The sequence below is a fragment of the Scleropages formosus genome, chromosome 18, assembly GCF_900964775.1.
Source record: "Scleropages formosus chromosome 18, fSclFor1.1, whole genome shotgun sequence".
NCBI classification, from domain to species: domain Eukaryota; kingdom Metazoa; phylum Chordata; class Actinopteri; order Osteoglossiformes; family Osteoglossidae; genus Scleropages; species Scleropages formosus.
In genome coordinates, this window is record NC_041823.1 from 7,196,416 (window position 1) to 7,220,750 (window position 24,335).

Here is a 24,335-nt window from a genome sequence, read left to right on the forward strand (position 1 = left end):
AGTTTAGAACATAGCGCCTCCTGCTGGGCGGACACTTACAAAGTTTCATTAAAACAATGTTATAACCAAGTCATGGTATATATACTGTATATGTATATAAAACGTTAAGATCATTTTATTTTCACATTTCGGCAAATTGCAACTAATGTGACCTGCATGTTATGGAAGTGGATGTTATGGGTTGTAATTTTTTAAGTACTGAATTGATTTTGATTTTCCGAGGTGAAGGTACGCATTTGACGTTTTTACCTGTACACATCTATAAATGAAAAAAAATATATATATATAACTTGGAAAAGAACTAAATTTTTCCCAACTTATTGTAACTGCAAAAGACTGACGTCGCATACAGGTTTCGGAAGTCTGAATGGGCACTTTTTTTGGGGGGGGGGACTTCGCCCCTCCTAGTTTCCAACCACCCCCCACACACACCCCCTTATTAAAACAACTCTCCAAATTTGAGGCCGGTTTAAAAGACTCTTTGGAAATGTAGGAGCTGCAGGAAGAATAAACTGGAGGCGCCTGGAAGAAATTATAGATGCGGGAAAACAGTAGAATAAGAACCTGCGTTCGACAGTTAAATACTTTCACCCACATGCTTGGAAAAACTTGAATTTAATGAAAGCTCTTGTCATCGGTTTTGACTACTGTTTGATAATTAAATGAAAAAAAAAACATTAATTTTGAACAACTTAGTTAAGTGACAAGATGTTAGTACATCCATATAGTCATATATGTTGAGCATATCCATTTATTACAGTAGATATTTATGCATACCTGCGAAGACATCCTAAGAACAACTTGAAGGTTTTTTTTTATTTTTTAAACTGAGGACCTGAACATTGCACAGTGATTCATTTGGAGATTTTTTTTTTTTTTCTTTTTCTCCTTTTTTTTTTTAAATTTCCCATTGAATTCTCACCAAAGTGTCTGAGAAGTTTTCCTCCATCCGCGGACTCCCATCCTGCACAGGACTAAGGAATCGCCACACACCCATTCAAGGTATGAACTGTTTTAAAAATACATTTATCAGGATGTGGCCATTCTTTAAAAAGTTCAAAGCTTCACATGAGTTAAGTATTAATTTATGTCAAGTGAGTGAAATTTACCTGTGGGGATTATTTATTGACGCCGCTGTCTGGGTACCGTGACTTTTCCGTCAAGAGTACCTGTCTGTTTTTATTTAATTTATTTTTTAAACGTCGTTATTAAATTAGGAAGTGTTATTGTAGACAAACGGCGCCGTGAAGCAGAAGGTGCTGTTTGTGGCGGTCTTCGTGCCAAATGGTGTGGTGTTACCGACTCTTTGATGATATGATATGGACCAATTTGTGCCTCACCCTTTTTAAACCTTGCAAACAATCCCCAAAGTGTGTTTTAAACAGAATAGTACTCCTGACCCACTTGACTGTGCAAATTGAAATGTGTAGCCCTTGAAATGTTTACTTTAAGCACATTTTTCAGATGTAGGCGATTCACAAAATCCCCTCCAAGCGGCATCTACCCGGCTCGAGACGAAAGTCTGACGTCACAAAGCGCGACTCGGCTCCGTTAGACTTTCGAGAGGCTCGGAGGTGCGCGCGCAGGAAAGAGCGCGCGATGGAGCCGCGAGGGTTGTCCGTTATTTCGCGGCGAAGCGCGGTTGGCTCGTGCAGCCGCTCCCGTTTGGTGGCGACGTGCAAACGCCTCAAGTTTGCGCCATAGCTGCGTACCACATCATGTTATGGGTCCGCGCCCCCCTCTAATGTCGCCCCCGTTGATATCATATTGCTGACGAAAAGTGAAAGTAACCCGACTATTATGGCCCTAATGAAAAGTGCAAAACCTAAGGAGTTCAAGGATGTGTTTGGGCGAAGCACACGTGTTTCACCCGCATTGTTTGTGACAATACGATCAAAGACCCGTTTTCACATTTCGATGCAAATGCTTTGCCACAGTTTGTGTGTGTGTGTGTGTGTGTGAGTGAGTGAGTTGTGTGAGAGAGAGAGAGCTTTAGCTGACTTGACATACTATGGTGTTCTTGGACTGTCGGTTCAGATTTTGACTCTATAGCAGCCAAGTACATTAAAACAAGTCAATGATTCCATAATGCTGAGAGATTCAGCTATATTGGTGGTTATGGTCCATGTGTGGTCAAATATTTGTTTACATTAATTTAGCTTGTTTTTCCAAAGCAACTTGCCACATTAAGCTATGTACAGTTATTTACATTTATAGAGCTCGGTAACATCACTGGAGCATTTTGGGGTAAGTACCTTGCTCAAAGGTAGTACATACATACATACATTGTCGGAACCGCTTGTCCCATACGGGGTCCCGGGGAACCGGAGCCTACCTGGCAACACAGGGCGTAAGGCCGGAGGGGGAGGGGACACACCCAGGACGGGACGCCAGTCCATCGCAAGGCACCCCAAGCGGGACTCGAACCCCAGACCCACTGGAGAGCAGGACTGTGGTCTAACCCACTGCGCCACCACACCCCCCGAAGGTAGTACAACAGTAGGTGCAATTCAAACCGGTGACCTCCAGATTCACACATGGGTTCTAACTACTATGCTATGGATGAGTAGAGTGGCAGTAGTTGAGGATGGTTGGGTATGTGCAAGGGGATCCAGGTAATATCTCATGAGAAGAAGCAGTGAGAAGAGGTCAATGAGATGTGTTGAAGGTGTACTTTCATTGGTGAAGTTTTATTTAACTGAATGATTACTTGACTTCTAGAGCTTCATTCTTGCCCGTTCAACATTGAGATGCCTCAAATTTGAATCAAGAGCAATCACCTCCACACTGTCATACGTTAGCAGCAGCCATGCTAGTCATGTGTTTGCTGGCTTCTTCTCAGTGTTTGTTTAGCTGGATTTTAGCTGGCATCTTCTGTTGCTTACACGTGGGGTATAACTTCAAAGGGAATGGGGTCCACAGGACTCCTAACAGCAGCTGGCACTTCCTGTTGGTCTTTCTGTATCTCCACCATTCCTGCAGCTTTGGTAAACATGCCACAGACATTATACTCTAATGATACTATTAGATAAAGGGTTATTGGTTGAGATCTAAATTAGATTAGTCTTTATTGGACTTACCATTTGTGGACCTGCCATTACCCTTGGATGTGGTCTTCACTGAAACCAGCATGTGTATCATCACTGACTTCCTGATGGGTGACATTTTTTAAAATATTCTTAGAGGAAGTTTGAGGTTCTGCCTGTTCCTCATTAGGCTTCTTGCCAGTTAGTCTTTGAACCCTGGTAACCAGGACTCCAGGACAGGAAAATGAGTGTGGAAAAGGCTTTAGGAGGAAGATTGATGTGATTTGGAGCTGGGGGTGTTAATGCCATGTTAAAAATCTAAGGCAGTAGTTTTGAAGAGCTACCAAACCCAAAGTATTAGCCTGTGATTCCAGTGGTGAATATGGGACTCCCACCCACTTGCAAGTTGAACAGAATAGACAGTGGGAACAAGCTTGAAGATCTGAAAACTATAAGTCCATGTTCTCAACCACAGTTCCCGGCCCACCCTACAGCAGACTGGTCCAACAGACACGTCACTATAGAGTGGGGCAGATGCTGGCCTCCTTTGCGCAAGTATTCCCCCTCTGCTCTGTGAACAGTACTGTTGTCATAGAAAGTTTTGGTTCACAGGCTCTGAGCCACCAGTGGGCACGTGCACATTGCATTGAGATGGAAACGCCTCTCTGGGTCTTTAGAGGTTCTCTTCACCTTCCATTTTATTATGTTATTGAGTCATCAGTTTGAAAGTTGACTTTCCCTGCATTTCTTCGTCTTGCTTTTTCAGTTTTTTATGCAATACATGAGTAAATATCCTCCTATATAAATTTTCTGTTCACCCCCCACACTATTCGAACATACAAGCATTACCACAGAATTAGTTCTGCAGGTCATGTAAATCCTAGGACCTTTTTTTCCTCCCCTCCACCATATTGACTGGTGTATCTGTGGACTTCAGGAAGATGAGTCTGCTCATCCCAAGAGAGGAAATCCAGGAAGCAAACTGAAGCTGCAGCGATGTATTTCATCTGCCGTCAAAGGACATTTTTTCCTGGTTGGGCATGATTCAGTCCATCGCTGCTCACCAGACAGAGGAACTCCTCCCTGCTGCGTAATACAAGTCTTGGACTGTGTCCAGTTTTGTGTAGTCTTTAAAGCATGTGCAGATATGAGAACATATAAGGTTGAAAGATTTTTTAAAAAATGTTTGAGTCCTTTTCTGTAATAAATTTATAAAAGTCCAGCCTAGTTCCTAGGACAGAGCTAGCCTTGTCGAATAGAATATCCGGTGGGCTGGAATCACTTATAGAAATTGGTGAATACCTAACTAAAAGTTAATAGAATTTAAGTTGAACTATGTAAGTTTGAGGTAAACCATACCATGCACCAGTTGCCTCTGTGATCTCCAATCTTGATGTTTAAGGTCCCGCAAAAGCTTGCGTACTCAATGCTTTTTAATAATGACTGTACCCAATGGTGCCTCTACCAATTCAAGATGCTGTCTTTACAACCCTATTCCATCGTAACTGTTCAACAGGTGGGGAAATCCCTCTATGAATATCACTTTTGACAATGTGTAATTTGGCTACTGACATACCCAGTATATCCATCTATTTAACGGAGTTTTCTCCTCCATGGCAATTAAATTGCAGGCCTATCTATGACATTTCAGCCATTGCGGATGGTTTTAATAAGGGCTAGAGTTCACACAAAGTTTATAGCAGAATGCGGGGGTGGGGAACCATGAGCATGGGCGGGGGAGGGGTGTCTGATGATCCTGGGCGGAGGTGCCGGAACGCCTGGAGGAAGGGATCCAGGAGTCTCATAAGCGTAAGTGTGACGTGCAGACCTCGCCCCAAGCCTTCTGTCCGCCAGTTGCCTCCTCCTTTCTCATAGCAATCTAGACAAGTCTTGCCTGGCAGACGTATTGTCTCATTATGTGATTCCATGTAGGAAAGTAGTTGTAATAAAAAGCCTGGGCAGATCAGATGCTTTTATAGTTCTTATGGGCTGGGAAAGGGGGATGGTAACCACAAATTTAATTCTCAAACTCTGCAAAGTTACTCTTGTACCGGTTAATGGCATCTTTCTACAGCAAGAGATTCTTGACCAAACAGAGAATCACTATTTTACTGCTCACGTCTTCCCACGGAGATATAAACAGATGATGTCAGAGGGTGGTGCTCCCCACTTGTGTGCCAAGCAGATGGGGGATCAACGTTAGTAACGAAACTTGGTGGAAACAGCCAAAGAAAACAGTCTTAAATAAGTATTAAGAACGTATGTACTTCCAGAAAGACTAGGGTTAAATACACAAACTTTCTTGCTGTTAAAAGTGTGCATATCTGTATCTGGTAGTGACTTTTTAATCATTCTCTTTAGCATTAATTTTTTAGTAATTTTTAACGTTTTCTCAATTTTCAGATGAGATGCGATAAAGTTATCACCTACCTGAGGATTTTTGGCACAACACTATTTGGGGTCTCACTACTTGTGGGAATCTCTACAGCCTACATCATGGGCTACCAGTTCTTCACAATTGAGAACAACTACTTCTCCTTCGGGCTTTATGGAGCCATTTTGGTCACCCACCTCATCATCCAGAGTTTGTTCGCCTTGCTGGAGCACAGAAAAATGAGACGCTCCTTGGAGACCCCCATTAAACTGAACAAATCGCTTGCCCTCTGCATCGCGGCCTACCAGGAGGACCCCAACTACCTGAGAAAGTGCCTTATTTCCGTCAAGCGGCTGACCTACCCAGGGATAAAGGTCATCATGGTTATTGACGGGAATAACGAGGATGACACGTACATGATGGACATCTTCCGCGACATCATGGGTAGGGACAAAGCTGCCACGTATGTTTGGAAGAGCAACTACCACCAGAAGGGGCCTGAGGAGAGTGACGAGGACTACGCGGAGAGTTTACAGCATGTCTCCCGCTTGGTTCTCTCCAACAAGTGTGTCTGCATCATGCAGAAGTGGGGAGGGAAGAGAGAAGTAATGTACACAGCCTTCAAAGCCCTAGGGAGGAGCGTGGACTATGTGCAGGTAAGTCGTGGAAGCAGGAGTGGGCTCAGCCAGAATAAATATGGCTTGTACAAAGACACTCTTGTGCATGTTTAAATGGCCTCATGCACGCACCCCTGCCTGACTGCTGAAGATGAACAGTGACTCTATTAGTGAGCACAGAATTTCTTCCCTCTGATCTTCTGGTTCTGTTGCTCCACCTAGGAAATTAAGCTGCGCACTAAAAAGAGTAGATGAATGCAATACTAGATTTTAAATGGTAATTAGTCATTCCTTATTCTTTAACCTTAAGCAGTGTGTTAGGGTATTGGATTCAGGACCTAAGCATTGTAAAATGGTACTTTGCAGAAGGGTTCCCCAGCAGCAGTGGGAAGAGGTGCAACCTTTGCAATACAGAACTGTCCACAGCACATAGCTGTCAATGTTGCCTGCTGCCCCATTCCAGTTTGCTCATGCTAACGTACCCTTTTTTTTTTAATCAGAATCTAAACCTTGATGAGAACGTTACTGGATTAGCCTATGATTTGAATACATTTTTATTTGCGTAAAAGTCTTGCTCAAGCAATTTTTTCATTCAGAAACGAGAGTAAACAGCACACTGGATGAAGAGATCAGTGTTTTTCCACTGACTGACTGTCTGGTACACAGAAGAATGATAATTATGATCACCCTCTAAATGTTTTCTAAATATGAAACCATCACAGGGATCTCAGACTTGCTTTGCAATACTCCTACTTCTCCCGGATCATGTTTGGACTTTGAATTACTTTAAGCTCTGGCAGAATGATTCTCTATGTATTCAGTGATGGGATGCTCCTACAGGAAAAGGACTGGTCTGTTCACTGCTTTGATACCTGGGTGTCCAGTCCTCTGTTAGAGAAGGATGGAACCTCAACTAACAGACAAGGTAACTCTTGACACTCAATGATGCAAGCAGAGCCATTACTTTGAGATGTAATCCTCACCCTGTGCTTCTCTACAGCCAGAGAACTTTAGTTACTGGCAGTAATTATGGAATTGCACCATATCCCTAATTAAAGTAAAGACAGAGGGGAAATTGTGTGTAATTACATCGTTGTAGCCTCTCTGTGAACTATGGTATGGGTGTGAGAGCAAGTGACAGTGAGAGGTGAGCAGTGATTTTGCATTGCCCCTCCAATGATGGTGTTTATAATCACTTAGATTTCTCACTGCACTTCAAGGAACCAAAGTCATCTTCCAAATGAACCACCAGACATTGTTTCTTCAGCAAGAACTGGAAAACGCTGTGAATGCAATCAATATATTGGATCCATGTTATTTCTGATTTTATAACAGTCTTGGATATGAACTTCAGAGTAGCAGAGCAAGCAATGTCAGTGAATTAAAGATGAGAAAGCAACTAAAAAACTTCACAGGGTAAATCAATTTGAACTGAAGTACCTGACATCCCTGAACTGAGTTGGTCAGTCTTGGGGAAGTTCATAAGTATAGGTGTTATTTTCAACTAAGGTTGTCCTCAGACAACCTTTTGTCATACTTTTCAGGAATTAAATTGTACACCTTAATCACAAGGTAGTGAAATGGCATGCCGCAGTACAATGAAAACATTGTTATTCTCTGCAAAGCCAGGAAAGGCCTATGTAGTTTTTCAAGCCTATAGCAAAATTCTGAGCTTTACTGAGCGTTTTGATTTTTAAAATATTAATGTCTCTAGTCATGTTGGATATGGACAGACTCCTTAAGTACAAGTCTCAAGGTATCAGTGGGCCGAAAGCAGAAGGTATTTTGCACGGACAATACAGGTGGTCCCCGACTTACAAGGGGCGAAACCCATCGGAAGTCGAAAATATCGTAAGTCGAAAATGCATTTAATACACCTAATACACACCTCTGTGTGACAGACTGGGAGATGCAGATCGCTGGCGCTGCCCAGCAATGTGAGAGAGTATTGCACCACATTTTGCTTGCCTGGGAAAAATTCAAAATTTGAAGTACGGTTACTACTGAATGTCTATCGCCAGCTCACCATCGTAAAGTCAAAAAAATCGTAAGTCAAACCATCATAAGTCGGGGACCACATGTATATTAAAACTAGATCCAAGAAGTGGCTGTGATTATCAAAAAAGCCTTAAACTGATGATATAGAAATATAAATATATTAGCTGAAGTAACTATTCTAAAAAAAAATAAAGAATAACTTTTTTTACAGAATTATGTGTACGCTAAACCAATATTTATAGAACTGAAGAAAAGCTCTCTAAATTTAAGAAAGTGAATCTTCCTAAACCTGTCAGATTGAGCTATAGCAGATTGTTCCCTTTCTACATGGGATGTGCTTTTTCATTTTGTCTGGCAGAAGCTCAGTTTTTGTAATACTTTTGTGGACTTTTTCTTTTTTTTTTATATATATATCAACAGTATGAATGCACACGGTTTCATGTCAACATTGACTTTTCCATCAAGTTCTCAAAACATTTTTTGTATGAAGGTTAAACAGTCACCATAGAGCATTTTCATTCTTTTTTGGAAATGTGTAGCAATTTCAGCAAGAGTCATGAACCTTTTGGATCTGTGTGTCAATTTAGGATATGTGTTTATTAATATGACTCATTGATTGGCACTGCCTAGCTGAATGGAGAGAATCTAATGTTAAATATTTATCCAGAGAACTTGTACTCCAAAGATTTTTACAGTATTAAAAAATAACTTCTATTTTGAATTTGATGTTTTTATAAAATGTTTATGTATCAATTATTCTGGATCAGGATATTGTAGAATATACCGACCCATCCCAGTGAAGAAAATTACATGTTCATAATGTTTAAATGCAAGACGCATACATTTATCCTTAGTCCATTACCTGATGACTCTGTCTGTGAATGTGGTGACGCATCATTGGCTCCTTCATGTATCAGCAAAGCTACATCTCCGGAACATTTCAACAAGCTCTTTCTGAAGAAATGAGAGCCTAATGAGATCATTTTAGATCAAGGCTTCTAAAAGACCCATGCTGAAATACAAAGAATGGCTGTGTGTGAGTTTGCAGAGTTATTTTCAGTGCAGTATCACATGCAGAATCCAGCTTGATGTTACTGGGCGCATCATGCATTGGGAGAGAGGTCTAGGTTAGAAGAAGGCAAAGGGCAGAAGGCAACCTTGGCAGCACTGACCCTGGGTGTAAAGTAGTTAACATTCACACAATGTCCATCATCATGGAACATCTAATTCTTAGTACTCCTGATATCCTTTTTAATAGAACAACCTTATGATGAGTATGTCGGTGCTTATTTTAAAACCTACAATCCACAGCTTTGTTGTCTTTACTGGGTTGGTATTTTTGGGTTTCAGGAGATGAATGTATTTATTTCAGGTGTGTGACTCTGACACCATGCTGGATCCAGCTTGCTCGGTGGAGATGGTGAAGGTGCTGGAAGAGGACACCATGGTGGGTGGAGTTGGAGGTGATGTGCAGGTATACCAACCCTCCCTTTTCTGACTTGATCCACACACAAAGTGATGATGCTTTTTTGCACAGAGCTGTTTTTGCTCAGCCCTTCAGTTTGATGCCTTGCATTTCACCAACCTGTAAAATTATCTAAATTTCATCTACGTAGCTGGAAGTCCTTCATTGTGTTTAAACGGATAAGTAGTTGAAAGCTATTTGGGGAGAAAATGTTGTCATAAGATCAATAAACATGTGATGATAGTTTACGTAATTGAGTTTAGTGTTGCCTATTGATCTTCAAGACTCACAAGATGCCAAATACAGCTGTGCTGTCAAATCCATTGAAAATGGGGGGGAAAAGTGGCTAAGCCTTAGGTATCCGTTTGACTTCGACATGAAGAAAGTTCAATGGAGAATTTAACAATGCTTTAAACAGGTCTGAAGTTACATAGAAATGTTGCATTATTTGTTAAAAATCTGTTTTTATTCTTGACAGATCCTAAACAAGTATGAATCATGGATCTCGTTTCTGAGCAGTGTGCGGTACTGGATGGCCTTCAACATTGAGAGGGCATGTCAGTCTTACTTTGGCTGTGTGCAGTGCATCAGTGGACCTTTGGGCATGTACAGGAACTCCTTGCTCCATGAGTTTCTTGAGGACTGGTATAACCAAACTTTCATGGGCAGCCACTGCAGCTTTGGTGATGACCGCCACCTCACAAACCGTGTTCTGAGCCTGGGTTATGCTACCAAGTACACGGCCAGGTCCAAGTGCCTGACTGAGACACCTATTACGTACCTGCGCTGGCTGAACCAGCAAACCAGGTGGAGTAAGTCCTACTTCAGAGAGTGGCTCTACAATGCCATGTGGTTCCACAAACACCACTTATGGATGACCTATGAGGCAGTTATCACGGGCTTCTTCCCTTTCTTCCTCATTGCCACTGCTATCCAGCTCTTCTACCAGGGCAGGATCTGGAACATTCTCCTCTTCCTGCTAATCGTGCAGGCAGTGGCACTCATCAAGTCTTCCTTTGCCAGCTGCCTACGAGGAAACATAGTCATGGTCTTCATGTCCTTCTACTCGGTTTTATACATGTCGAGTTTGCTTCCAGCCAAGATGTTTGCGATAGCAACTATAAACAAAGCTGGCTGGGGAACTTCGGGGAGGAAGACCATCGTGGTGAACTTCATAGGGCTTATTCCAATCTCAGTTTGGTTCACAATCCTGTTTTTTGGTGTTGTCTTCACAATAGTCCAAGAAACTAAGAAACCCTTTCCAGAGTCTGAAAAGATAGTGTTGATAATCGGTGCAATAGTGTACGCCAGTTATTGGGTTATATTTTTGTCTTTGTACGTGGTCTTAATTACTAAATGTGGCAGGAGGAAGAAGGAGCAGCAGTATGATATGGTGCTTGATGTATAGTAGCATCCTCCAAGCCGCTTCCCGCTACGTTTACATTGTGAAGAATCTCAAGACTGCTCATCGGTGGACTGAGTAGGTGACGAGAGGTGATGTCACTATGGGAGACAAACCATTGCTGCTGTGACTGAAACAAAGGATATCCCTTTTTTTAGAAAAAGAAATGTTCAAAATGAACATTTTTTGTTTTTACAAATTATAACCACCAAATGGACAGGTTCTTTTTTTAATTTTATTTTTTTAATATGAAAGGAACTGGCATGAGTTCAATACCTATGCACTTTTGTCTCACTCTCATTGTACATAATGCTTGACAGATTAATATGATGAAAAATACCTCAGTGGTCATGTTTGCATTGTGTTGATGATTGGGATGCTGTTAGAAAAGGCCTAAAGTGTCAAGTAATTTATAGTCCATCACAACAGGAGGCCTTTTTCTACTTTTTTGATGAAAGCCAAAGTAGGACTTCTCAGCACATTCACCAGGCTGTAGTTTTAAATATGTATACTGTATTTTTTATTTGTATTGCCTTTTATATAGACATGTTTATTTTATTTTTGCTTAGCCACCAAAGAGTCTCTATATTTTCATTCCTTTTTATACAATACAAATGCATTGTGCATAGTTGACTGTTATGACTTTTATGACCAAAAATGTGAAATTATGCATCTGGGTTTGTGTGTTGTCATTGACGAGACTAAAATGCAATTCTAGGTATAAATTATTAGTTAACTAAGGTGATTAACCTGTGGTGTACATGGATTGAGAACCAGCATATTTATAAGAACATTCTGTGGTTTATAGCTTTATCTGTGTGATAATTATATTTCAATAATGGCTTTGTCATCAACAAACCAGGATCTATTGCAAAGCATTTTATGTTGTGCCAAATGTGTATCTTGAATTATGAAGCAATCCTGCAACTATTCCATAATGTGTCCAAGAAATTTCATGTCAGGGAAATAGAAATATATATATCTATAATGGCAAATTAAATGCAATAGACATAATCAAATCCTGCACAAAACCCAATTTTGCACAAATAAAAATCAATGAATTGTAGGCATTTTCTGGCACAGTTTCTTTATTCTACTTTTCATGACATTGAAATGGGGTAGTTTTAAAAAAAAAAAAAAAAAAAAAAAAAAAAAAATGTGGAAATGATATCGTGCTAAAGAATGCCATTAGAAAAGAGTTAGGTGTAAAAGCAGATTTTTTGGTCAAAGTTTGTGTAAAGCACTTTTGTTGCACAAAAATAAAGTGCGTACTAGGAATATGTTTTGAATGTTTATTTTTCTAATGAGTAAAAAGAGCAAAACACATTTTTGCATAATTTTCTTATAGCGACAGCAAAGTACCTTTGACAATACATCCATTAAGGTTGTGACTAGAGGAAAAAGTACTTTTCTTCAGGAACACTGAAAAGCATCTGGTACCTTGATAGCACTGAATGTACAGTAGCAGACAAAAGTGTGAGTGCACATGTTTCAAACCAGTTTGTTTTTCCCATTCAGTATTCAGTTAAGGTTGATCAGGAAACGAGCTGATGCATCTTCTCAGCTCCTCTGCTGCAATTCCTAAATGCCCTGAACACTTGCTTTGGTTTTTATTGTTATATTTATAATGTTGCAGAATGTATACAGAATTTTGCATTTTAAAAATAGAAAAATTTAGCCAAAATACATGATGTTATGGCTAAGTTTAAGAACGCCACTTCAATTAGCGATTTAATTACTGTTAAATATCTAACAGGCATATCTAGCATAAGACTTAATTGTATAATAATGGTAAATACATGGTAAGAATGACAAACTCATGACATGAATTGTAAATTGCTCCCCTCTCTTAAAACATCTGTTTCTAGAAAGAGTGTGTCTAGGAGGCTGTATAATTCGCTTTTGATTCTCTGGGGCGGCAGTTTTGCTTTAAACACTGAACGTGTGCATGCATTCGACTGAATTTGATCATGTCATTGTTTAGCCCGGCGAGGATACAGCTGAACATAGACACATGGTGGAGAAAGAAAACTTTCTCTGCACAATTATTCACTGCGGTCATTAGCCTTTGAGCTCTGGCTGTTGAGAGGAGTCATATTTACTTTGATAATAAAATCACAGATGGAAGAGGAGACCTCCCGGCGATTATTCTCAGAGAAGGTGTTGACCCAGCCCCAATGACGGCTGACTAAGCTGCCCATAACCGGTCTCGAACCCCACACTAGTGCCGCTAACAGCTGTGAGCACTGTGTGAGAAGTCATGGCTCTCTGGAGAGATGGAGAGTCAAAGGAACGACAACGACTCCTGCAGCTGGAGGCTTTGCAAATAACACTCATCACAACCATATGAACCAGATGAGCCAAGAAACTTGTCGCTCATCAAAGCGGGCGGAGCCACAGATGCCTGTGATGCAAAGTTGCGTCTTGATCAGAATGGTTGTGCCTCCCTTTCTTTGAGGTCATTGAACAAAACTAAAGAGAGATGTATTCCATATTTTGCCAGTTAACCCTTCTCCTGTGGTAAACGCACATTTTGGCCCCTCACCTTCTATAGTAAATAAGAGGGAGTTTGAGGTGTTGAAATTATCCAACTGGATGAATGAATTTATTATGTGTACATTACAGATGATCTACAGCAAAGCCAAATGACTTATACATGAGCAGCATAGCCACCCGTATTTGTATAATTGAGTCTAACGTTATAGCTGGGGGAGGCACAGTGACACCATGGGTAGCACTGGTGTCCTGCATCTTGTGGACTGTAGGTTTGGATGTGACTTAAATCCCCCTCAGTCTGAGTGCAGTTTTCATGCTCTCCCCATGTTTGTGTGGGTTTCCTCCCTGTGCTCTGGTTTCCTTCCTCAGTTCAAAAAGCCCATTTCAGGTGAAGTGAAAGCTCTAAACTGCCCATAGGGTGTGGATTCATGAGAAATTGGAGGTGTGTGTGATTGCTATGTGACGGACTGGGGTTCTGGCATGGATGAACTATGCCTTACACCCTATGTTTTCAGGATAAGCTCCACACCACTGCAACCCTTCACTGGAAAAGCACTTATTAATGGAGAGATGGATGGAAAACGTTGCATATTGGTTTTGAGATTTCTCTTAAGCAACTCAAAAATGTATTGCTACAAATGATATTGGATTAATAACATGTTACACTTCTTAATGACCTCTAATGACCCCAGTAATTCCCAACACAAAGCATGAAAACTACATTTCAGTCTACCTTAGCATTTATGTGTTATGTAGCACAGTGGAATTTGTGATTTATTATATTGAAACGTCCAATTTTTTTTTTTTTTTGCATGTGCCGTTTTACGTATTAACTGAGCAGTTCCTTCTTCAGGCTCCCTTGAGTTCTAGCTTGGAGTCTAGTTTTACTGGAAGTAAAATAAAGAAAAACCACAAGGTAAAGCTAAAACCATGGGCGCAACATGGGATGGAGGGCAGGAGGGATATGTTCCCTCCGTGTTCAAGCAAGTCTGTGTATAACTCCATGCCCAGTATTTTTGGTCCATCCATCTGACAAGTTGCTATGCCCCAGACTAAAATTATGTCATATAAATTTAGCACAAAAAAATACGCGGACTTTCAGACATACCAACCAGCAAGGCAGGATTTCCACCCAAGATTTGTTTTTTCGCCCATCAAGTTTCGACAAAAATGTTATTCAGTGAGGGGGTGCAGTGGTGCAGTGGGTTGGACCACAGTCCTGCTCTCCAGTGGGTCTGGGGTTCGAGTCCCGCTTGGGGTGCCTTGCGGCGGACTGGCGTCCCGTCCTGGGTGTGTCCCCTTCCCCCTCCGGCCTTATGCCCTGTGTTACCGGGTAGGCTCCGGTTCCCTGCGACCCCATATGGGACAAGTGGTTCTGAAAATGTGTGTGTGTTATTCACTGAAAGCTATTCATTCAAAAGTTGACATCAAACCCCAATTTTCCTACTTAGAAATTAGAAAACAAAGTAGCACTCTCTGGATGGCATTTAAAAACTACATAAAATACATATAGATAAACATACATAATTCACATTGTCTTCCTGTGAAAAATTTGTCTGTAAATGTGATACATGTAGCGTGATTCTTGGAACTGAGACTTCCAGCTGGTCGTCAAGCTCCCACTGCAGCTGTATACTCTGTGGGACACGACTCTGCGATTCTTTGACGTAGTTGCAGCACGATGGCAGCCTCACACACAGAGCATCGTTTGTGCTCAACTGCCAGGAAGTTTGCACGGGGCTGCAGTGCCATCCTGGCTGCCCCTGAAAGAGGTATATTCGTGTTAACCTTAGCAAGGTCAGCTTATGGCAACAAATTCATTGCCTGCCTTCTCCAGAATAGTTTTTCCTGCTTTTTTACCAATAAGTAAGAAATTGTCTAGGTTGTGTGAGAGGACATGGGTTCGTTCCCCGCTCAGTCTGTGTGGAGTTTGCATGTTCTCCCTGTGTCTGCGTGGCTTTCCTCCAGGTGCTCTGGTTTCCTCCCACAGTCCAAAGACATGCTGTTCAGGTTCCTCCATAGTGTGTGAGTGACAGAGTGTGTGTGTGTTCCACTGATGTATGGATGAGTGACCCAGTGTAAGTAGTGTATCTAGCAGTGTAAGTCACCGCGGTAAATAAGGTGTGTGGGCTGATAACACTACATAGAGTTCATTGGAAGTTGCTTTGGAGAAAAAAGCGTCTGCTAAATAAATAAATGTAAATGTAAATCAATTAGTTGAAAATAAAACTGAAATCAATTAGTTTTTCTTTGAGTGTGGACTTCACCGAAAATTACAGAACTCTGATTCCTTAGATGTATTTCTTAAAATTTTTTAAAAAATGATGAAAGAAGACCCTCCGCATGGGTTAAGGTGGGTTCAGTGTAGAAATGAAGTTTGCTGGAAAATAACACTCCTTTTAGTTAAGTTGGGATACTTTTGATTATTCTTTTGGTTCTTAGGATACTTTGTTATTCTTTTTACATATCATAGGATAGGTACTATTATTATATTTGTTTTTTGTCATATTCTTCATAGAGTCTGTTGAAGGAATAATCGCTCATTTATGATGTATACAGTATGTTTGTTCTGTTTTAGCTCTCCAGTATATACACTGAAATTTTGTACTTTTTGTCCATAAACGTAACCTAATAAAGTGTTAGTTGATATAGAACAATGCTTTACTTTCCCTTCAATATGGGTATTAGTAACTGGCAAAGGCTCTTTTGCTGAAAAAAAGGGCTGTATCAGCCCTAATCTTTTTAGCAATGTTCTTTAACCCTGCAATGATATTTATGAAGAATAAATAGCCCAATTCATTACACAGGCATTAAGTTGGCTCTCCATCAAGACTCTGTTAGCAGTTATGACCTCTTGATTAGCTTGAGGTCATGTTACAGATTGTTTTTCTAAGTAAGAAATTATCTCTTTTACATAAAGAATTTGCAGATCTAAGCCTCTAATCACCAAATACATGGATCAGGGATAGAGCTTTTTAGTACTATAACAGCCTAGTCATTATTTTCGTTACAGGTGGACCCCAATTTCCGATGGTTCGACTTCCGGTTTTTTCAACTTTACAACGGTGGGCTGGCAACAGACACTCAGTAGAAACCGTACTTTGAATTTTGAATTTACATTTTTTCCCAGGCAAGCGACATGGGGCACGATACTCTCTCGCGATGCTGGGCAGTGGCAGTGATCCGCATCTCCCAGTCTGTCACACAGAAATGTGTATTAGGTGTATTAAATATATTATTATTTTATATTACATATAAATATTAAATTTTAAATAATAACTATTAAATAATAAACATTACAATTAAATTATTAAAGAAATATTACAATCATGGGGGGCGCGGTGGCGCAGTGGGTTGGACCAGGTCCTGCTCTCCAGTGGGTCTGGGGTTCGAGTCCCACTTGGGGTGCCTTGCGATGGACTGGCGTCCCGTCCTGGGTGTGTCCCCTCCCCCTCCGGCCTTACGCCCTGTGTTACCGGGTAGGCTCTGGTTCCCCGCGACCCCGTATGGGACAAGCGGTTCTGAAAATGTGTGTGTGTGTGTATTACAATCATGAATATATTATATATTATTTATATTTATATTAACATCTATATATAGATATTTTTGACTTATGATAGGTTTCGGGGAACATAACCCCATCGTAAATCGGGGACCACCTGTAATGGCATCATTTATGCTAATTTTCCTGACCACAGCAATCTGTCAATCTGACTTTTAAACAGACACCTAAAGAAGAACCTCCCTAAAAGCAAAACCCTTCGATCAGTTGCTGTAGAAACTTTGGTGCATGAAAAATTCTTGCTCGTCCATTGTCAATTAATCCATCGTCATAATTTTAAAGTGGTTTAATGTTAGGGCTGCTGACAATGACATCATTATGTTACGAACTGTTCATCAACGAATGAAACAGTGGTTAATACTGTGGTTGGTCCTGGATCACAAAACATTATTGGTTTAAATCCTGGAATGTGGTCACACTGTTTGAAGGATATAAGGGTCTTTGGATCCCCTAAACAAATAATCAAATGAAATCTGAAATGTTCGAGAAGCTATGAAGATTTGAATTGTGTCTTTGAATTATTACTCTTGCTTTTTCAGTTCCAACAAACAAGATTTTGTCCAGTGTTTCGGTGCTGTGAATTGATCTCGCTAAACCATAAAAAGGAGTTGGTCCTGTACTTAATGGCAGTGAAAACAGCAAAGTTCATTGTCTAAAATTAACCGTTTTTATTAGTTAATGTGTGTGATGTTAAAATGAAGGCAAGCTCCCGCAGGGCACCTTTGTCAAACTTTTTTGTTCCACAAAAATTGTCAGTAAACATATGTTTCCCTCATTTTTGTTAGTGTATACTTAGTTTCAGTAAACACCGCTATGTGAGTCATGCCCCTTGAGACAGTTCCTTCTGCAGATGGGAAGAAATGGTGGATAGTCACAAAATAAACAGTGAAAGGCTTTCAGAAGAAAACTTAATGCTGCTATTTGTTGGTCAGATGTCAAAAACTAACTTTACAGTTTACGTTCTTTCCCTCTCTTGCAATTTATATTTATTTTGAAAAGCAACAGAGGACAGATATTCTGCCATGCACACCCATCCATTTTATGAAACCTCTAATTTGAATTTTGGGAGTTTCAGGGATCTTGAGCTTTGGAGAACAAAGAAAAATATAATTCTTATTAGTAAAAAAAGGCTATGTCAATTACAACAGCATGCTGGCAAGGGGGTGTGGTGGCACAGTGGGTTGGACTGGGTCCTGCTTTCCGGTGGGTCTGGGGTTTGAGTTCTGCATGGGGTGCCTTGTGATGGACTGGCGTCCCCTTCTGGGTGTGTCCCCTCCCTCTCCAGCCTTTCACCCTGTGTTGCCGGGTTAGGCTCTGGCTCCCTGCAACCCCGTATGGGACAAGTGGTTCAGATGGTGTGTGTGTATGGCATGCTGGCTGGAGTGTTGATGAATGACTAAATAAAATGAAAAAGACAAGGCTCCTGTACTGTGTGATGCAATATCCAATTGGAAGGAACTCAGTCAGACCACTGGGATCAAGGCATAGACAGGCAAGAGATGCAAAGGTTTTGTTGGCAGGATTCAATGTGTTTTCTCAAAAATCCCTCGGGTTATATTGCTAGGCCAAGTGTAAACAGTGACACATTGAATGGCCACAGGTTTGTGCCATAGATTTATGTAAAACCATGTTGAACTCATGTGGACTGTCCATTATATGGGGATCAATCAAAAAATGAAAAGGCACCTATACACAACAAAAATTATCATAGGAAGCTGATAATCCAGTATGAATCTGAACTACTTTCTGCAGTCATCCTTCAGTCAGGAACTGGAATATTTCAATCTATAACACATATAACCCTTAAAGAAATCAACTCATCTCCATGGTTATCAACCAGCTTAAAGTTACTTCTTTAAGGCTAATGCTTTCTCCAAATTGACTGACAATGATTTACCCATTTATACAGCTGGGTAATTTTTACTGAAACTGTTTAGGGTAACGGGGCCATGGTGGCGCAGTGGCGCTGCAGGTTTGGCCTGTACCTGCTCTCTAGTGGGTCTGAGGTTTGAGTCTCGCTTGGGGTTCCTTGTGGCAGACTGGCGTCCCATCCTGGGTGTGTCCTCTCCCCCTCCAGGCTTATGCCCTGTGTTGCCAGGTTAGGCTCCAGCTCACTTAAACCCTGCTTGGGACAGGCGGTTTCAGTCTGTGTGTGTGTGTTTAGGGTAAGCACCTTCATCAAGAGTACTACAGCAGGAGTGAGAGTTGAACCTAGGGCTATTGTAACCTAACATTATCTGGTGCCCTTCTTCACGTGAAAGAATAGACTTTAAAGTGTATGTCGATGCTGTAAGAGGTGTGGTGAAACCAGAAGTGCGTAGGAAAAAACTGTTCTCTAGTAAATGTGCTGTTACTTTCAAGAAATAAAATATACTCATGTAGAAGTAGAAGTACTCGTACAAAATATACTTGAGTACAAAGTAAAATGTTAGCAATTTCAATAGACAGTTTCAATTAATTGAAAAATATATCAAGATATCTTTTAAAAACAAAACGAAATCCATCAAGCCAGTATCTTTAGTTGATGTCAGTTTGAGTCATCAAAAAATACAAAAGAAACAAAACAGCACAGTATAGCTATAATACTGAGTATCCTTAATCTTTTAAAATTAATAACTGAGCCCATCCTGAAAGCAAAGAGCACAAAACAGGGGACACCCTAGGGTGGATACCATCGCCGGGCTATTACACATTCTCCTTCATGCACACAAACAAAAAAGGAACTTGCAAACTCCATACAAACTGAGATTGATTCTGATATTGAAACATATCAGCCAGGTGCTATACTGCAAAGTACCAGCACAAGACAACCGCTTGATGAAAATGAAAAAAGAACATTTGTACTGGAAAAGTTCAGGGTAAGCAGCAGTGGCGAGAGCAAGATTCAAAGCAAGAAGCGTCACAAGTCATTATCCCTAACCGCTATGCTACCGACTGCCCCATAATAAGAAAACTTGGACACAGTGATACAATATAAATTGCTGGCAAATAAAAAATGCCTCTTAGTTCAGATGCTCAAAATCCAAGGAAAAAGGAAAACCCCTATTGGTTTAATCACATTCTATGGACTAGTTTTACTAAGTCAGTTGAACTGGTTTGATGTCTATCTAGGCAATGGTTCAATTACGAAATAAAAATAGTAGCAAGTATTAGCCTGAATACGAGTTATAGCTAGTTTATTGCAGATAGCTAAATCGTATCTAACGTATCTATTTAAGAAATATTCCATTGGTAACGCTGACACTGAAGTTTTAGATGGAAAGGAAGCAGAGTTTGTAACCTAATTCGTACGTAGTTGGCAAGATAGCTACACAGCTGGAAAAGAGTACAACATATATTTTTTAGAGTCGATGTGGAGTTCATGCGCACTGAGACTGAATCCTTTGACTCCCAGAGACGATAAGGCACCTGTAAAGTGAACCATAAGAAGATGTGTCGTCAGAATACACTTTAGTTAGAGTGTATGTGTAGCAAATTTAGAGTAAACGTAAAAAGTGTTAATGCCAAAAATGACTTGCATTGTTCAGAATTAATTGCAGTGTTCTCAGAGGTGTACACTGCAGTGGAGAAAAGCGTTTACTACGTAACTAAATGTAAATGTACTCTGCAAAGTACAATTTTTCCAGAAATGTGTCTGAATATAAGTAATGGATTAAATGTGACACATTACAGCCAACCTCTGATTTCCATTTATTTGATACTTTTCTCCAAAGCTGTTTACAATATTATGCTATTACCAATTATTTAATCATTTATACAGCTAGGTCATTTTTACTCAAGCTCTGTTAGGGTAAATAAGCACAAGGACACTAGAGCAAGAGGTGGAATCTGATCCTCTAATCGCTTTGCTACCTGCTACGTGCTGGCTACCTGTGGTATTGCAATCCTCCCTGGTAACCTGGCATCGGTGCAAAATGTTACCCTAACCGCACAGATCTGACAATAAACTTGAAAAATCACATTTGCTTTAAAAGTCTTTGATTCCTTTTGTGTTTTTTTCCCATTTCCCGTCCAATTGTACAATCACATTTCATTAAATCTCATTATTAATATTTGTACATAGCTTGGAAATGAGTAGTCCAGTGTTGACATCAGGTGGTTTTGAGATGGCATAATGTGTTTTCCTGTGTTTGCGAACAGGCTTAACAACAGTGCAAACAAAAGACAAAGTACAAACTAAAGCTGTCTGAGTTTTTTTTTTACAGACTGCTGCTATTCTCAAAGGCCTGTTGTTTTCATTCAGATGTTTTTATTAATGACTTTCATTATTAAGAATTTAGGAGACCAGCAAAAAACAGCTGTGTCCAGGAGAGCAGAAGCGAAACCTCTGCTAAAACAAGGCAAAGAAAAAGGGAAACTTTACTTACATAAGTGTATTGTACTCTGCCTTACACAGTGTGCTAATCTCCCATATTGGTTAAAAAGAGCGATCAAAATTAATATTAAAATACATCTGGGCAGTTCTATATTAAGAAAAATTGGAAATCATTATCCTGATATCTGCCTGATGCAAAGAATGAAAAGAAACTAAAGCAAATATTATTTTGACATTTAACATAATGGCTTTATTTTTATTATTTTCCATAGCCAGGTTCAGTACAAAACAACCTTAAGCCATTTATACAGATGGATATTTTTACTATTTCACTTTCTTCCTGTTACTATTTTTCCGCAAGAGACATTGCTCAAGGGTAAAGCTAGCTAGTCCTCCACTGAGACTTGGATCAGTCCCCTTCAAGTTAGATGTTTGTATTGTAAGCGCAGAAATACCTGTTGCCCTAGAATCATGGATGGCTTTCAAAATTCACAGCTAGAAAAATACTCCAGCCCATTGGGATGTGTAAAACTGTCAGTATATCCAGCTTCCAAGAATCATGTTCATTACCACCTTGTGCAATATCTATAGTTAATAATAAAGAATTATTAACATAAGACACAAAACACCCACATCAAATTTCACGCTTTAAGAAATGTTTGACAATAAGCGTTTCAAAAGCGTCTCTCTGGGCAGAGACAGCGAAAGTCTAATAATGACCGATTGCCTTCTTGGCAGAGAAGAATGAGATGCAGATGTCTAAAAAGCATACAGATGGATTTTGCTGGATTGGAAAGGACAAGTTAAGAGACCTTCTACTCAGTTTCCACAAAGCACTCAGATTAGGTAATAAATCAGTGAGAAGAGATGTTCCATGTGAACAGTGAGGAAGGACATTATAAACCACGAAACAAAAGAGATGCATGTAATTTTGATGTAGTTTTTTAGATGTAATTTTAGATGAAGTGTAACACTTCATGTTGCTCTATGAACAGGATCAATTTCATTTTGTAGCAGAATAATTTCTTATTGGACTATACAGATTTTATTGTGTGTTCAAAAACCCCATAATTTGACCCAGAGGTTTATGCAACTGAGTTATGAAATAAATAAAACTTGAGTGATGAATATGAGCTCCTACTCACTTGCACGGACATCCAAGGTTTTGACTCTTTACTTCTCTCTTTCATTGTAAAAAAAGTCTTACAAATAGGACAGGACAGACACCAGGAGCATTAAATATTGTATTTGAAGGATACCAGCAAACCTTAGGATACATGCAAGTATGAGTACTCGTGTTTTGAAAATGGTCTGCAGACAGATCTGTAAAAAGCCCTGATAACTGCACAACACCACGGTTGTTACCGAAGGAAAAATACGCAGGAAATCCAACATAATATGGACTTCTTGGGTGTAATGCACTGCAGCCAGACAAAATTGATTTCTGGCTATTTCCTGCAGAATTTTAGGTGGAGACATTAAACGTGATTTATGGTTTTCAGCCTTCACCCGTCCAGGTTGCAGAATACCCGTTTGGTTTAACAGAAAACCTGACAAGACAATCCATGTATTTTCATCCATCAGTGGTGGGAATGATGCAGAACAGATGTTGACTTTACTTGGGGCCAGTGAAAAAGTGTGTTTCTAGTCAAATTTAATAATAAAAAGTATAGATGTATACACACGGCATCAAAAGTTTGCAGTGCAGAAATTTGAGTACACCTGCTGAAGCATGGAAACCCAGTGTTTGTGAAGCTTTTATTAAGGAAAGTGTGGTTATTTTAAGGGGTGCGGTGGTACAGTAGGCTTGTCCGGGTCCTGCTCTCTAGTGGGTCTGGGGTTCGAGTTTTGCTTGGGGTGCCTTGTGACTGACTGGCGTCCTGTCCTGGGTGTGTCCCCTCCCCCTCCAGCCTTGCACCCTGTGTTGCCAGGTTAGGCTCTGGTTTGCCACGACCCAGCTCGGGACAAGTGGTTTCGGACTCTGTGTGTGGGTTATTTTAAGGAAGATGAGATTAAGAAACATTTCTCTCTTTTTTTTGTTTTTAAGTATTTATGGCATCTTACGCAAACGATGTCAGGTATGAATTAAATTGTAGTTTCCAGCAAGTGAAGTCAAACCTTTTCCCTATAAGGATCCTATCCTATCCCATCCTACCCTACCCTACCCTACTTTTGACTACTTATGTGCTTACGAAGTTCAACATCTCCTTAAGTACGATAATACAAACATACTCAGCAAACAAATAACTATGAACTGAATCAACTGCCATCATTTGAATGGAAGACTTGAAGGGTATAAAGTTGCCTAAACTGTACACACAGTCACATGACCATTCTGAGCTCCAGTCTGCGTTGTCCGTTCCACAGGCCTGGCACACACAGCATGCACGTGGCTAGGGAGGTAGGTGGGGGGAGGAAAACAGACGGTCTTTCAGGTTCACGTGTCAGTACTTGAGCAGCAGAACGCCGGCGGGCACACCCTTAAAACAACAGTTGTTTATAGCGCCCTTTCCTGCGGCACTGCCTCAGGCTGGGAAAGCTGCTCGCTCAGCAGACGCCCAGACATGGGGTTGCTTGGCGTGGGATGCTGATCCTACCTGGTCACCGGACTCCAAAAAGAGTTAATCCATCTTTCAAAGAAAGGTGAACCTTCTGGCAGAGCTAACTCTTCAGGTAGAGTACAACTTGTTATCCAGTCGTCATTAGTTGTTCAACTAGAAGACACTTTCTCCAGGACAAATTACATTGATAGGGTTTTACACTGAGCTGGTTACAGCTTATTTACCTTTTTATACAGCTGGGTAACTTTTGCTGTACCAATTCAGGGTAAGTACCTTGATCAAGGGTACTACAGCAGGAGGTAAGATTTGAACTCAGGTCCCTGGAGTGACAGCTCTAACCACTTCGCCACATGCTTCCCCATGGCTACCAGCATCATTCTGAGCCAAATTATACAAGGACAAAACTGGTACCACTAGAATTTTTTTTTTGTATAAGTTGCTTTTCGAGTGACAACAACATGTAACAGATTTAAAGCTGAAGTTTGGATTTTTATTTCCCCAGACTTTTACCATAAAGTA

At 40.5% G+C, this 24,335-nt stretch overlaps 1 protein-coding gene across 1 annotated transcript; it reads left to right on the forward strand.

Annotated features, from left to right (window-relative positions):
• Positions 1-483: 483 nt before the first annotated feature.
• has2 (hyaluronan synthase 2) lies at positions 484-11,956 on the forward strand. The gene is made up of 4 exons (XM_018762690.2): positions 484-1,002; positions 5,430-6,056; positions 9,388-9,489; positions 9,959-11,956. Exons 2-4 carry the CDS (start codon positions 5,430-5,432, stop codon positions 10,886-10,888), a joined length of 1,659 nt encoding a protein of 552 aa, XP_018618206.1. The 5' UTR covers positions 484-1,002; the 3' UTR covers positions 10,889-11,956.
• The last annotated feature ends 12,379 nt before the right edge of the window (positions 11,957-24,335 follow it).

What these genes read in the sequence shown, in the direction of transcription:
- has2 (XM_018762690.2), top strand. Translation starts at nt 5,430, where the DNA reads ATGAGATGCGATAAAGTTATCACCTACCTGAGGATTTTTGGCACAACA. An exon ending in GGAGCGTGGACTATGTGCAG is followed by an intron (nt 6,057 to 9,387) that starts GTAAGTCGTGGA and finishes TATTTATTTCAG; the next exon opens with GTGTGTGACTCTGACACCAT. An exon ending in GAGTTGGAGGTGATGTGCAG is followed by an intron (nt 9,490 to 9,958) that starts GTATACCAACCC and finishes TATTCTTGACAG; the next exon opens with ATCCTAAACAAGTATGAATC.